The 14404-nt window shown below is 38.1% G+C and overlaps 2 protein-coding genes across 2 annotated transcripts in view; one reads left to right on the forward strand and one right to left on the reverse strand.

The window, feature by feature from the left end:
* The window catches only part of TMEM164 (transmembrane protein 164), a 256816-nt gene extending 254044 nt beyond the window's left edge, over window positions 1–2772 (forward strand). The window contains exon 8 of the mRNA XM_070603868.1: window positions 605–2772. Within this exon, the coding sequence (XP_070459969.1) occupies window positions 605–608 (4 nt within the window). The 3' untranslated portion in view covers window positions 609–2772. The remainder of the gene's footprint in view (window positions 1–604) is intronic.
* Window positions 1–14404, reverse strand: part of AMMECR1 (AMMECR nuclear protein 1) — a 107520-nt gene that overhangs the window by 71053 nt on the left and 22063 nt on the right. The window lies entirely within an intron of this gene.

Below are 14404 nucleotides of genomic sequence, written 5' to 3' on the forward strand. Positions count from 1 at the left end.
TATTTACAGCACCGAAAAAACCCTGAGGAAGTTATTAATAATCATGGATGATGTCTGATGTATGTGTGTTTTGTTATTGCTATTTTTAAAGGGCTATTTTTTCAGCAATGACGATTCAAACAATCTTATGGCACAGCTATTTACCTCACTACGTACCAGACAACACTGAGTTTCTCATAGTCTTAATAGTACAAATCTTGTAATCACAACGTCATATCTATAGAAGGGCAGTCACCTAAGGACAGGAACTCCACATTAAGAAAACGAGATATGCAAAGTTCTCTTATCATGGAACAAATAGAAAAATATAATGTGATATGTGCCTTAAATTAGCATATAAAATTATTTTTTAAATTTCCCATTAACACATCAGGCAACACCAGGATAGTTAAATGTTCAGAAAGTAAATTGAGCCAGCTTCTAATCTGCGAGGCACAGAAAAACCTAAGTTTCCACAGAAAATTAGGATAGCAGTAAGCAAGCCAGTGCAGAGCCTATAAAAAAAAGCAAAATCCAGGAATGACACTGGCTGAGAAACTGAGGTAATAAGGTAATGAAATGAGAAGAATAATTGTTTACTTTCTTATTTTACACTTCTCTTTAGGTAGTCCTATATAACTGCCTACTTCAAAGGCTGTAACTTTGTAAACAAATGAAACAGAAGCTAAACAAAAGGACCAAACTCCCTGGGAAGATAAACAACACAGCAGACCTACCAACAAGCACAAGTACAACAACTTCCTCTGTATATTTAAATACTCTGGTTTAAAAAGTCTCCAGTTGAACTGCTAAGTACATGGCAGACTAAAAACTAGCCAAAGGTGGCGTCTAGGGTCTGGAAATGATGGTGACCTACTCAGCTTCATCACATCAATACGACAAGAAAGCAAGATTTGCCACCTGAGCTATTGAACATGCTCATCTCTGAAGGCTAATTTTTCCCTAGAGTCTACCTAGTCCTCTTCTTTAAAATCACCAAGAACAATACTCCAAACATGTGCTTTTTGGACAAATACCACAGATAAAAAATGTTTTATTTTAAACTAGGGCTGTCTCTCTACTTCCAGATCTGAAATGCACATATGGAACCACATACTCAATCCAGGGTTCTATACGGCTGTAGAAGCAAAAACCAGGGGAAATGTAATTTCCCACTGGGCCTACGTCTCCCTCACTTCTTGGCATTAAACACTAATCGAATTTCCATTTAAAGATGCAGATGTCTGGATTATACGTGTCTCAGTTGAATACTGCAAGATTGATGAAAAATCTTTTTATTTGAAAAGAGTCTTTCAGTGACCAGCTTCATGCCTTCAAACTTAGCCAGCATCTTTGCTCATTCTGCCAATGTAAACATACCACAAAAGTATCTTTTCTTCAAAGAAATGAAACTGAGCAGTGGCAAAATTAATGTAATTAGCTATAATGAACAGCTAATCAATTAAAATAAAATTGTTTTCTATAGGAACATATTCCTCATTTTGTATTGTAAGACAAAAAAAAATGCCAGATGATTGTTTTTACATATAATAAAATAGTTCTCATATGGACTACAAAATTACATAATATATGTAAGCATCTAGCCCAATGCATGATTCACTAAAAGATAGCTCTCTTTTCACCCCAAATATGTCTGAGAAGATCAGTTTGAATTAGAGATGTCGGGATTATAGTTTAAAATGAAATAAATGTAGTTTTATTACTCTGGGGTACACTCACACTTACGTGCCCATCCCCCTCCTTCTCTACTAAAGTGGTACTTTAATTAACAATAAATGAAAATAACTGGTAATGACTGCATCAATTATTTGTATGTAAATGGAAGTTCTTTTATACCTAGAACAAAACCAACCTTTATTCCATCCAGCCCGAATGATCATCAATTCCACATATGGAAGAGGAAAATATGATTGGAAAACAAATCAATAAGGTTTTTGTTGCTGAAAATCTGGGAACTTTGAAAAAAAGTTCAAAGCAGAAAAGGAAAATTCTACCTGAGAATAAGACAAAAATCCTAATTTTTAAATTACAACTGTACAAAAGAATAAGACAGACAAAAAGTAGCATTTTGCAAATGATCATGACAATCTGTATATGTTTCTGTGTATGTGTATATATATATCTAAGTATATATGCGCTACTAAAAATAACTTTTACTGAACATTTATTATGTGCCAGGACTTTTTCAAGTGTTTACATGTTATAACTCTTTTAAATCTCTATCACAACCCCGTGAGGTAAATACTATTATTATCCTCCATTTTACAGGGACGGAAACTGAGGATTAGAGAGAGCAATTAACTTGTTAGTGGTCACATAGCTACTAGGCGGTAGGGCCAGGATTTGGACTCAAGCATTGTGGCTCCAGGGCCAACTCTCTTTAACCACATACTAAGAATGTGTGTGTGTTGTTTGATACTAAACCAGCTGGAAAATAGTATTCCAATGTGGAACTGAATCATTGGCTTTAAAGAAGAACACCTGGAAATTAGAGCTAGCATAAATAAAACTGTTGACAGTGACTGTGTATATCATAAAAATTAAAATAAACAAGATTAAAAACAAAACACTAGAAAGAAGAAATGCTCTAATGATGAATATCTTGAAAAAATTATTTCATAATAATATAAATGGACTGGGTATTACTAAAAAGTATTTCATTGAAAGAAAGGATCAAAACATTTATACAAAATTTTTATTCACTATAAATGTAATACATGTTCACATAAACAAATTGGGGGGAAATACAGAAAAATAAAAAGAAAATAAAAATCACACAATCTTGCAACCCAAAGAAAATGAAAATTTACAAGATCTCCTGACGGTCTTTTTCTACGGAAATATTTTCATGTAGTTAAGATGGTACTGTAAGCTTTTGTATAGTTTGTTTTCCAGCTAAATTGCATAAACATTTTCTTAAATGGTTAAGATTTTCAAGAATATTTTAATGGCTCCATATTTCATCATATGGGTGGAATAATTTAGGTAATCATTTCCTTCTTGTTAAAACTGTGGGGAACGTCTCTGTGCATTAAAGTTTATCCATATCTCAGATTTGTTTTCTAAGGATAGATTTTTTGAAACATAATTACCAGATCAAAGCGTACAAACATTTCTTAAAGCTCTTGATGCATTTTACCAAATTGCTTTCCAGAAAGAAAGTGCCACTAAAAACAAAAACAAAAAAAATTGACTTGAGCTAAAACTTCAAGAATATTTATTTACAACCAGCATTTATGAATCATTTTAATTGGTGGCAGCTGCTTTAAATGTTCTCATTGTTAAACCAGTAAAACACCACAATGGAAACAGACTGTCTTAATTTAAGGTCAAACGGCAGTTATAGTTTAAAAATTAAACTCAAGTATATTTGCCTCATGGTAAGAATGGCTTCTTTCCAACTTGCAGACTCCCTGTTCTTCAAAACTTTTAAAACACTTATGCCAAAAAACTTATTCTACGGTTTTATGCCATAAAACTAGAAGCATCTGAGAAGCCTGCTTTTTTATACTGTTTTGTTAAATGTAGTAGAGTTGAATATTTAAAAATCCATCTATTTTCAATGTTCTTCATGTAACACACTATATGTTAAGACATTACATTTAAAGAATAAAAGATAAACACAACTCTAAAAGTATTTGTTGTGGGATTGTCTCTCCAAAAATGTTTTATCCCTAACAGCCTTCCTCTAAAGTCTGTCTTTAAGTGCTGGGCCATGTCCTTACAGTCCAACTCTATCGGGGTTGCTCACAACCATACAAAAAAGCAAGGTCTTAGTCCAAAGAGTGGAAAGTAGGAACTGCTAAGGGCTCTCAGAGATAACGGTCCTTTCCTGAGTTCATCTTCCTAATAACTCTTTTAGAGAGTCTACCAGAGGTCACTGATAACTACTGCAATTTAGTAACTTTATGGTTTGAGCAAAAATTTAAAAGTGCTTTATTCTTCTTTACTGCACACATCAGCACATACCACTCCCTGTGTGTTTACTGTCTAGCCACTATATCGTAAGCTCCAAGAGGATGGTTAGTCTTTTGCATGGCTGTATGGCTAGCCCCTGACACACAGTAAGGGCTAAATATATGTTTGTTGGCTGAATGACATAATTTAATCTAAAAGATATAGTGAGAATCATACTAAAAGAAAGTTTTGTTGTGGGTCTCGGCCCAAGAAATACTGGTTTTGAATGTGTAGTGGACATCTAACTGTGGCACACAGAATTTATATCAAAGGCATAAACCACTCTCCCAGGCCCTTAGGTAGAGTCTAAAACTTTCACAGTTTAGAGAGATCTCTGAAGGAGATAAATGTCTCAGGGATAAAATCAGGGGGAAACCTAAGAGCAGCTTTGTTCTTAGAATTCTGGTGAGTGGGTAAATCATATACCAGAACCTCAGAGTTCAAACCAATGTGGTATAGTAGGATAAAAGTGCTGGAATAGGGTGGGAAGGACAGAAATAGGGATGGAGCATCCAAAGACACAGGCCCAAGGCTCAACTCCACTATCCATTAGTCAGAAGACCGTGAAGGAGTCATCCAATTCCCCACATCTTCAGACATGTAAATGTAAGATGTGGACAAGTGCACTGTCTGCTTGATGGACTGCTACAGGGACCCAAGGACACTAGCCATTTAAAAGGTCATGGAAACTGCCAAGTGTTATAATGCCATGTCAATAAAGGTATAATTACTAAAGCTGTCATCATTTTTGGCCAATGAGACTTCTACTAAGTAGCCCCTCAATCACTGTTAATTTTCTTCCTTGGATACCTGGGAGAAGTAAGGATAATTGAGTATCATAAATTAGTTTTATAATTTGTTATAGTAAGCATTATAAGTTCTCAGATGGTTGTTGAATGGATTCCGTGTCTGGGGAAATGGAAGATTCTGGTCTTGATGGGTACACCATGAGAGATTGTGCCTTACTCAAGCAAGTGGGTCAAGACTTTAAAAATATTAAGGAGGAAAGTGAGAGTTAACATTCAATGAGAGCATACTATGAGACAAACGCGATTAGATGCTTTCACATGCATTTTACTCTTCACAACAACCCTATTAAAAAAAGGGGCATTATTATCCCCATTTACAGATGAGAAAACTGAGGCTGAGGGGTTGGTTTACTGTAGCCTAAGACACTACTAGTATGGGGCAGACCTGATGTTATCAACCAGGGCTGACTCCAAAGCCACACAAAAGTTTTATCATCTCCAGATATGAATAAGCTTGCACACAATTTCTTTTTTTGTTATTTCAGTCATTATCGTGGTTGATATATGGGTTAACAAAAAATTCTAGTCCACTCTATACCATCAGGAACCAGATTAATAGTAAGAAAAATCTGAACCACAGAACAAAGGCGATTCTTAGTCTGGGTAAAGCAGTTAAATCTGGCCCCTAGGGGCAAAGTGGGTAGAAGAGACATTCACAGATCTGAACCACAGAGCAAAGGTGATTCTTAGTCTGGGTAAAGTAGTTAAATCTGGCCCCTAGGGGCAAAGTAGGTACAAGAGACATTCACAGCCCATTAAGCATACACTGAATGACTGCTTAAAAGATTTCTTAAGTAAACTCAGGATATCCTTGGCAACTAGAAAAGTCAATTTCCAGTATTCCCCATCTGATAAACATCCTCAGGTTCAGGGGTTTACAGGGAGGTGACTAAGGAAGTCTGTTATCCCAAAAAAATATACCTAGGCCAAAAGAAATACTCTATCCGAAAGTTCCCAGACAAAGACCTGGTAAGAGTCTCTTCTCCTCTATAGGAACAGAACACCAGAAGAAATGTTTAATCAAAACAGTAAAACTGGACATCAAGGAAATGGTTCCAGAGGCAGGAGGGCTCCAAGCAAAAGCTAGTTAAATCATGGCAGGGCAGATTCAGAGCAAAAAGAGTAAGTTGTCAAGTTTCAGAGCTAAAAATCTGGGGGCAAGAGATAAGGACAACTGACAGCAGAGCCATCTTCAAATGCCTGAATTTTTCCAGGTTTGGTCAACGCAACTAGAAACAAGGTTTGGTTTTACGTTGCTCTGATAGACTTCTAGAAAGCAGAGAGCGTCCTCTCAGACTGCAAGAATCTGGGAATCTTCTCTAAATAAACCCAACATCAGGGTAGCTAGGGAGGATTCCGATACTGCTGCCCCTTTCCGGGCAAATAAAACAGAATCTTAAAATGTCACTGATAAATAGTTATAAGGTGAAGGCTGTGGCCATGAATGGTAGGTTCACAGGCCTAATCCTTGGTAGGTATTCTTCTCAAGCCATCAGATACCAAGGAATGTGACCTAGGTGGAGCCAGAAGACAAAATTAGCCTACCCTTTAAATTCCTCTGACCCTGTATCTATATTGGGTGGGGGGAGGCTGAAGTGGAGAGGAGGGAAATAGTCATAGAGGAAGTATGCAATCAAGCTTGGCCAAGGCCACAGAAAGTGCCAAGGAATGAATTACCCAGAGGTCAGTCTGAAATTCATGGAGTTCTCCCAAGGTAGTCATCACCAGTGACAGCAACAGAGGTTAGGGCTGAGAAAAGCCAATGCTGAAAGCCTTAATGAGCTCTTCACATCCTTTCAGTATTAGAGTAAATATTACCCTCTCAAAGAGACTTTTCCTCAACGTAACTAAAGTAGAGGATAGCAACTCTATTATTCTCTATGTCAATCTCTGTTTAATCATCTCAGATAAAAATTAGTTCAGTCATCTGTTTCCCTTACTAGACTATAAGCTTTATGAGAACAAAGAGACTATGATATGCCCAGTGCTTAGCACAGTGCCTAGAACGCAAATGCTGAATAACAATTTGTGGAATAAAAAATGATTAGTCTATAACAGTGATTCTCAAAGTCTGGTCCCTGGACCAGCACGACTGGGGTCACCTGGGAACTTGTTAGAAATTCAAATTCTCAGGCCCCCCCCCAGACCTACTGAATCAGAAATTCTGAGAGTGTGGCTAGCAATCTGTGGTTTAATAAGCCCTCCAGGTGATTTGCATGCATGCTCCAGTTTGAGGACTACTGGTATATAACAAGGAGGTAAAAAAAAATTCACCCATCAAGAGTACAGAAATATACGTTTCCTGGTGGTGGGAAGTATAAAGGTAAAGATTCTTTTATTTTTTTCATATTAATCTAAGTGTGTTTCTTTTTTAAGATTTTATTTTTCCTTTTTCTCCCCAAAGCCCCCTGGTACACAGTCATATATTTCTAGCTGTGGGTCCTTCCAGTTGTGGCATGTGGGACGCTGCCCCAGCATGGCCCGATGAGAGGTGCCATGTCAGCGCCCAGGACTCGAACTGGCAAAACCCTGGGGCTGCTGAAGCGGAGCGTGTGAACGCAACCACTCGGCCACGGGGCCGGCCCCTAATCTAAGGTTCTTAAAATTTTTTTTACTGAGGTCACATTGGTTTATAACATTATACAAATTTCAAGTGTACACCATTATATTTCAATTTCTGTGTCAAGTACATCATGTTCACCACCCAAAGACTAATTACTGTCACAGTACACATGTGCCCTTTTACTCCTTTTGCCTTCCCTCCTCCACCTTTCCCCTTTCCCCTCTGGTAACCACTAATCTAATCTCTATACCTATGTGTTTGTTGCTGGTAAAGATTCTTTTCTAATATGGGGTTGGAATGCTTCGTCAGGTCATCCACAATTCTGAGTCTGGTATGCACACAACTAATATTTTATCTGGAATGTCACAAGGATTTCCAAACGGAGGTTACGAAGTAGGGATCTTGAACAACTTACCCTCTCTGAGCATGTTTCTTTATCTGTAAGAAGGGAATAACACCAACCTCACAGCTTGTAAGGATTAAATGAGATTTAAAAATTTACCCAAGTTCTAATACGCAGTGAACAATAAATGGCAGTGGTGGTGCTTCTTCTTACTGATCTGTTTTTGAGGCTGTGAGGATGAGTATCTCACAGGAACAGTTTTCAACCTCCAAGAATGCCCTGGGAAGAAAGAAACTGGGCTGTTTTTCAAAAGGGTAATACCCAAATGCTAAGATACAGGTAGCTTGGTGAGAGTGTAAGGATATACCATTTGCTGGACTCCAGAGCAAGGAGATGCCAAAGAACAGAGATAAGTTAACTCATGAAGGGTTCAAGCAAGGGGAGGAAATAAGATGGGAATACAAGTAGAGATTGCTGGCAGTGGGTGAAAATTGCTGGCAGCGAGAATGGCAGCATTGAAGAGTAAGGCTATGCTGTGATGGACTCTCCAGTTGGCAAGAAGGAAGTCCTTACATGTCTGGTGTCTATATTTTCCAAACCAAAAACTGGCACAGAGTCAGATGAATATGAGTATACTTATGGACACAATGGGACAAATTGAAGTCAGAGCTGTCCTGGGAAATCCAGAATATATGGTTACTGTCTGGAAATGGTCTATTTTTAAAAGAACCCAACACCAGCATGGCTAAAGAACTGCATGGAGTTTCACAATACCCTCATACAGTCTCTGGTTGTGACTCACCCTGAATGATGAAGGCTGTATGGGCACATGACCCCTAGAAAACTTAGAGCATGCATGAAAAGTTACTTAGGGTCATCTTTTCGTTCTTACCATCCCACAAGATCCTTATGGTTTCATAAATTCATTGGCCAAAATCAGGAGACCTTGGTAAAAGATGATCAGGCTTACCTCGAGTATCTTAGATTAGTTACTACTGCATTTTAATACCAGTTCAAGAGTTCTTTTGGACATTTCATTACCTTCACTGGTAAGGAGGGACACAAGGTCCTTCAATACTAAGTCATGTTCATGAGTTAACAGTTTCTTGTGATCCAATGGACAACTACGCAGAATTTTATAACCACTGGTTATAAAACATGGGGCCGGTTAGAAGAGTTAATGACTTTACTGCCAAGTGATTTTGTCAATTATGACACCTGCTATCAAGTCGGTCACAGTTGTGAAGGTAGCAGGTTTAAGAAAGATAAAAGAATGCCGTCTACTGGAATTCAAGAGTAGGATGTCAAAAGAGGAGGATGAAGGATCAACCACCTCTTACTATTGCGTCAGTTTTCCTTCTGGAGACGCTTTTCCCAAACAGAAGTCAAAATGCAGAGACACACTAACTGGTGCAGTAATCTAACGTGACTGAGACAAAGGAGGCGCTGTTGAATCAGAGGATCTCCCACTTCAGGGAAATGGCTATATCTCCAGACCTAGTGGAGTCAGAACTTTCAAATCATTCTGGTTTCCTCTCGAACTCTGGAAAAGAGAGGCTACCTTGTTGTCGTAGTTAGAGAGAACACGTCCAAACATCAGGCCTCAGTCAGAGTGACAGCAATTAGCATAACCTGATCTAATTTCATTCTGGAGCAGTTCACACCTTCTTAGGTAACCAAGAGCTCCCTGGTTTCCTGGGTATCATCATTCTGGGGAAGAAATTGGTCTGTATATTGCTGCTCAGAATTCCTCACCTCAACCATTTCCTGTACTTCAAGCTTCCAAGATACCAGTCTGCATGGCACTGTGTAGTAAGCGTTAGAGCTGGGAATACTATGCCCTTGGAGGACTCAGTCTGTTATCCGGAGACAAGTCAAAACTAGGTATTCAGGGAATATATTTATCTGTATTAAGAGAGACTACAAAGAAAGCTAAGAGGTTTTCCTTGTCCCATTCTTTCTCAACAGAGAGAATGGGCTAGAGAGTGTGGAGGGCCATCCCACAAGGATAAACAGAGATGAGAAGCCAGACTGCAGTTGATAGGGTCAATTTAGTACAATAAACCTTTACGAAGCACCTTCTCTACTATGTGATATGCCTTGAGGAACAAAAATAAAAAAGGTCTTCCCTACTGTTCAGGAGCTTATGGTCTAGTCAGTGAAGGAGAGAAACACATGAATAGAACTTAATATAAAGCAGAAAATGATAAGAAAATAGCTATGAATGAGAAATGATTGGCGCACAGAGGAAGGCCACTTAATGTGGGAGTTCAGGGAAGCAAGAAAGAAGAGGAACACGACTTGGGAAAGTACTTTAGCTCAAGACCTGTGGCTTGGAGCCACCAGATAGTATAAATTGAAAGTAGAGTAAAAAGAAGGCGAAAGGCTAGAAAGCTCCTGGACAAAGAGTTGAAGGAGTACCATGGCTTTTGGACTTTTTTTAGTGACAAAGGCTTTGACAGGGTAGAGAGTTCTCTGTCAGCACACCCACCCACCCACCCACATATATACCCTTACAGAAGATTTGATTTGGTGGAGAAACAAGGAAGAAAAGCAGGTGTGTAAAACACCCAACAGAGTGCACAGCAGATAATAAGGTGTCAACAAATGTTATTTCTCTTGATTTCTCTCCACAAGCTCTACCAGAATTTCAGGAGTCAGGCTGTGCTCTCTCAGGAGCTGAGAAAAAACGGGAGATCTCTCAAGTATACCTGGAGTCAAAAATATAGACCTTACTCCTCAGAGCTTCAGCAGTGAACAGCTGACAGAGTTCTCCAAAATCCACTGGGTAATGGCACACCCCTTCTCTTTGGATGAACAGTGTGAGCCTAACATGAACCTCTACATCACCACCCACAACATTGTTCAGTAAAATGCCAAACTATACCATTTCTATCCCGTACTATTATTTGTACCGATTCTTGCCTCTCAAACCTAACTTCACAGCTAATCCTATGAAGACCAGAGTCCCCTCTGGGCTAAAGCATTCCAATGTTCCCTTCAACAATGACTCTGTTTTAAATGTGACCAATCTCTCACTCTGACTCAAGCATATAATTTCCCAATAGGTCAGAAATCAAGTCAAAACGAATGAACAGATGCTTGAATTTCAAGTCTTTCCGCTCTTCCCTCTCCTGATTCAAGATTTCGCAAATATCCTCATTTCCTGATGGTTCCCTGAACAAAACTACTCAATCAGCTCTGCTTATAATCCTCACTGATTGGAATGTCTACTCCTCTCCCCCAACATTAAATTCTAAATCCTTATGATTTGAAACATAGTTTAAAATCTTCCAGCGCCAGCCCTGTGGCTGAGTGGTTAAGGTCACGTGCTCTGCTTCGGTGGACCAGGGTTTCACAGGTTAGGATCCTGGGCGCGGACATGGCACTGCTCATCAGGCCATGCTGAGGCAGCATCCCACATGCCACAACTAGAAGGACTCACAACTAAAATATACACCTATGTACTGGGGGGCTTTGGGGAGAAGAGAAAAATAAAATAAAATCTTCCATGAATCCTTCCCCAACGAATAAGTTCATTAACTTCAACATGACTAATATGCCTCCCCATTTTCACGTCTAATAATCATGAATACTCAACTCCCCACTATCCACATGTGGCCATTTCCTCTCTTTCGGTTACTGGCTTGGAGTATGGCCACTCCAGTGAAGGCACTGAAGCAAGGTAAGGAATGCACACAGACAGCTCACAGAATGAGGGGAAAAGTCAAGAAAAGGAGGCAAGGAAATTACTATTTTGCACTATTTGCATCAGGGTCTCTTACAGAAGCAGGGATAATGAGAGGCGATTACATATTTACGTAAAATTTAATTACATCAATTTATGTTAAAAAACATATCTCGTAGCCACAGAAATAGCCACCCGCTAAGTAGAAAAGATGGTTTACTTGCATATGTCCCAGTGGAAGAGCAAGTTGGTAAGTTATTCTATTCATACTGGAAGTTTACAGACCAAGATTAATATGAAATGTATGTGTACATAAACACACATAATTACAAGGTAAATGTGTCCATTCTATTCATTCCTGTAAGAAAGCTTGCCAAACCAAACTATTCTTTAAACTCCTATTAGTCCACAGTAAACTGTCAATACGTAGATGACACTGAAGTGGTAGTTGACAGTGACCTTCAATACCAGCTGAATGAAAAGCTATCCAGCCAAGTTCAGGAGAAAATTAATCTTTAATCATAAAAACACTCAAGAAAAGGATCTTGCATGTTACAGCATTCTTATAATTGTACTAGAAGATATACTGTAATTTACTTAGTATAGCCAAGAATTTATAGAACCATGATTCAGAGTTGCACACAATCTGATTTTAGCACTAAAGCTGAAAAATAAAACCTAATGGAATCAATCCAACTTGCTTTATTTCCTGGAATACAGGTAAAAACCCATTATAGTTAACATCAGGATAAGAGAGCCTCTATACAACAAGGCTCTATCTCACAAAAAACCCACAATAGTTGTTGATTTGATTACGAAAAAGTTATTTACAGCAAATAATCAAGGAAAACAAATGTTTTCTTCTATCCTCTTCCAGGAACAGTCACTGTCTATAATGAAAAAATATTTATGTGCTGCTGGCAAAGCAACTTTCACTTGATAATTCACTGTGAACATAAGATCTGAAGAGACTTTCCCCCACAGTTTTATTCAGCACAACTTCCCCAACCCTTACCTTCTTAAATTTTATACACAAGCAAACATAATCATCTAATGTGGGTGTCAAGTCCATTCAGTGCTTATGCCATGGGCTTAATCTTCAGAATCAAGCTATTTTGCAACTACTATTATCTATTTTACTTGTCACTTCTTTAAGATTTATGCCAATTAGGTTGTATGGTTAGTCGGCTAATTTTATTTAGTTACATTGCTAATATAAAGTTTATACAATAGAAGATGCATTAAAAAAGGTTTCCATTCTTATTTGTGTGCGATATAAGTTTTAATGAAATATTTAATGCAATTACAATTTCATAAAACATTTCTAGTGCTTAACAGTAAGGAAAAGGCCAGCGGTAAAAAATGGACAATTTTCATCCTAAATCAATGGCGTATAAAGTTAAGACCCGATGAAATTAGGTATTTTTAGGGCACAAGATTTATGCAACTTCTAAGAATGGTACTTATTGAACACAAGCATATAATACATATAGAATACTTTAGGTTCTCCATGAATAGAGCTTTAAAATGCTTTCTTTTATCTGTAACAGTATACATTTCTTTATACACATTATGAATTCTTAAAACACCCTTAGAAGGATTATTCTTATTCCCATTTTTAAGTATTCAGTGGAACTAAAACCCAATAACCTGCTTACAATTTCACAAGGAGTTCAGCTACTCTGTTTTCTGCCTTTCAATACTATAATGCTTTTAATGTTTTGAATTTCAGTACCCCATTATTAGTTGGTTGACTTCATGACACACTCTTTTTCTCTCCTACAATTGTGGTATGTGTGGGTATTTTAATTCAAAATAATTTTGGCTTAAAAATTTTACAAGGCCTTTTGAAGTGTCGAGGGGCAGACTAAAAAATGCACTGCTCCCAAATTTTAAACAAAAATTTACTCAACACATATATAAAACAATATTCTATCTAGGTAGGTAGTGGAGTGAGGAGGGGAAGGGAAGGAAGATACACAGATGAAGACATGTGCTCTTTGGTATCAAAAGAGCTTACCATCCAATGTGGGAGATAGACATGTGCACAAATGATAGAAAATATTCGATGGCTGAGGTATTGGGGAGGGGTGACAAGGGTTAAAGGTAGGGGTCAAGGGTGGAAGGATGTGCCAAGCTATCGATTTTAAATTATACTCCATTATCCTACATATGTATTCTAACTTATGTGCAAAGAGATATACATGTAGAGGTGCTAAATACAGTTATCCAGATTGTATTCTGCTTTCCAAGCCATGTACCTATGGTGCTGCATCCACCCAGAGGGCACTTTTTTCTAGTTCACACAAAGGCAAAGTACGTGCTAGCAGTGGCCCTGAATACATGTCTCCTGTCTTTCCCTATACCATCAATGCTACAATCTAAGTGTCCATCAATAAATGACTAGTTAAATAAACTACAGTACATCCATACAGTGGAATAACTTGCAGGCACTAAACAGAAACAGGCACCAGAGTCTAGTTAATTATATCGTGGCAGTTTCTTATTATTGATAATACCCTATAGTTAGGTAAGATATTACACCAGTGGGGGAAGCTGCATGATAGGTACATGGGATCTCTCTGTACTATTTTTGTAACATTTTGTGAGTCTATAATTATTTCAAAATAAAAAAGTTAAAATTAAAAACAGAAGAACTAGGCATTTCTAGGCATGCTGATGTGGAAGTATCTCCAAGACTGACTCTAAACTGCAAAAAAAAAAAAAAGGTATAGAAAAGGATGAATAGTATGCTATTCTGTGCAAAAGGGTAAGTATATGTACATAAATGCTAGTATACGCATAGACTACCTCTGTAAAATACAGAAGAAATTAGTGGTAGCCTCTGGAGAGGGGAACTGGGTGGCTGGGAGACCGGGGTGGGAGGGAAATCTACATCCCCTTGTCCTCTTGTGATGTTGGAATTTCATACCATGTGCACGTACTACCTCTTCAAAAAAAATTCATTCCAGGAGCACAGTGTTCCTGCCAGAAGGTTTTAAAGTATCCCTTCCATCTGGTGTATTCCCCTTCACCCAGTTTAG

This window comes from Equus przewalskii, chromosome X (genome assembly GCF_037783145.1).
Source record: "Equus przewalskii isolate Varuska chromosome X, EquPr2, whole genome shotgun sequence".
Lineage (NCBI taxonomy): Eukaryota > Metazoa > Chordata > Mammalia > Perissodactyla > Equidae > Equus > Equus przewalskii.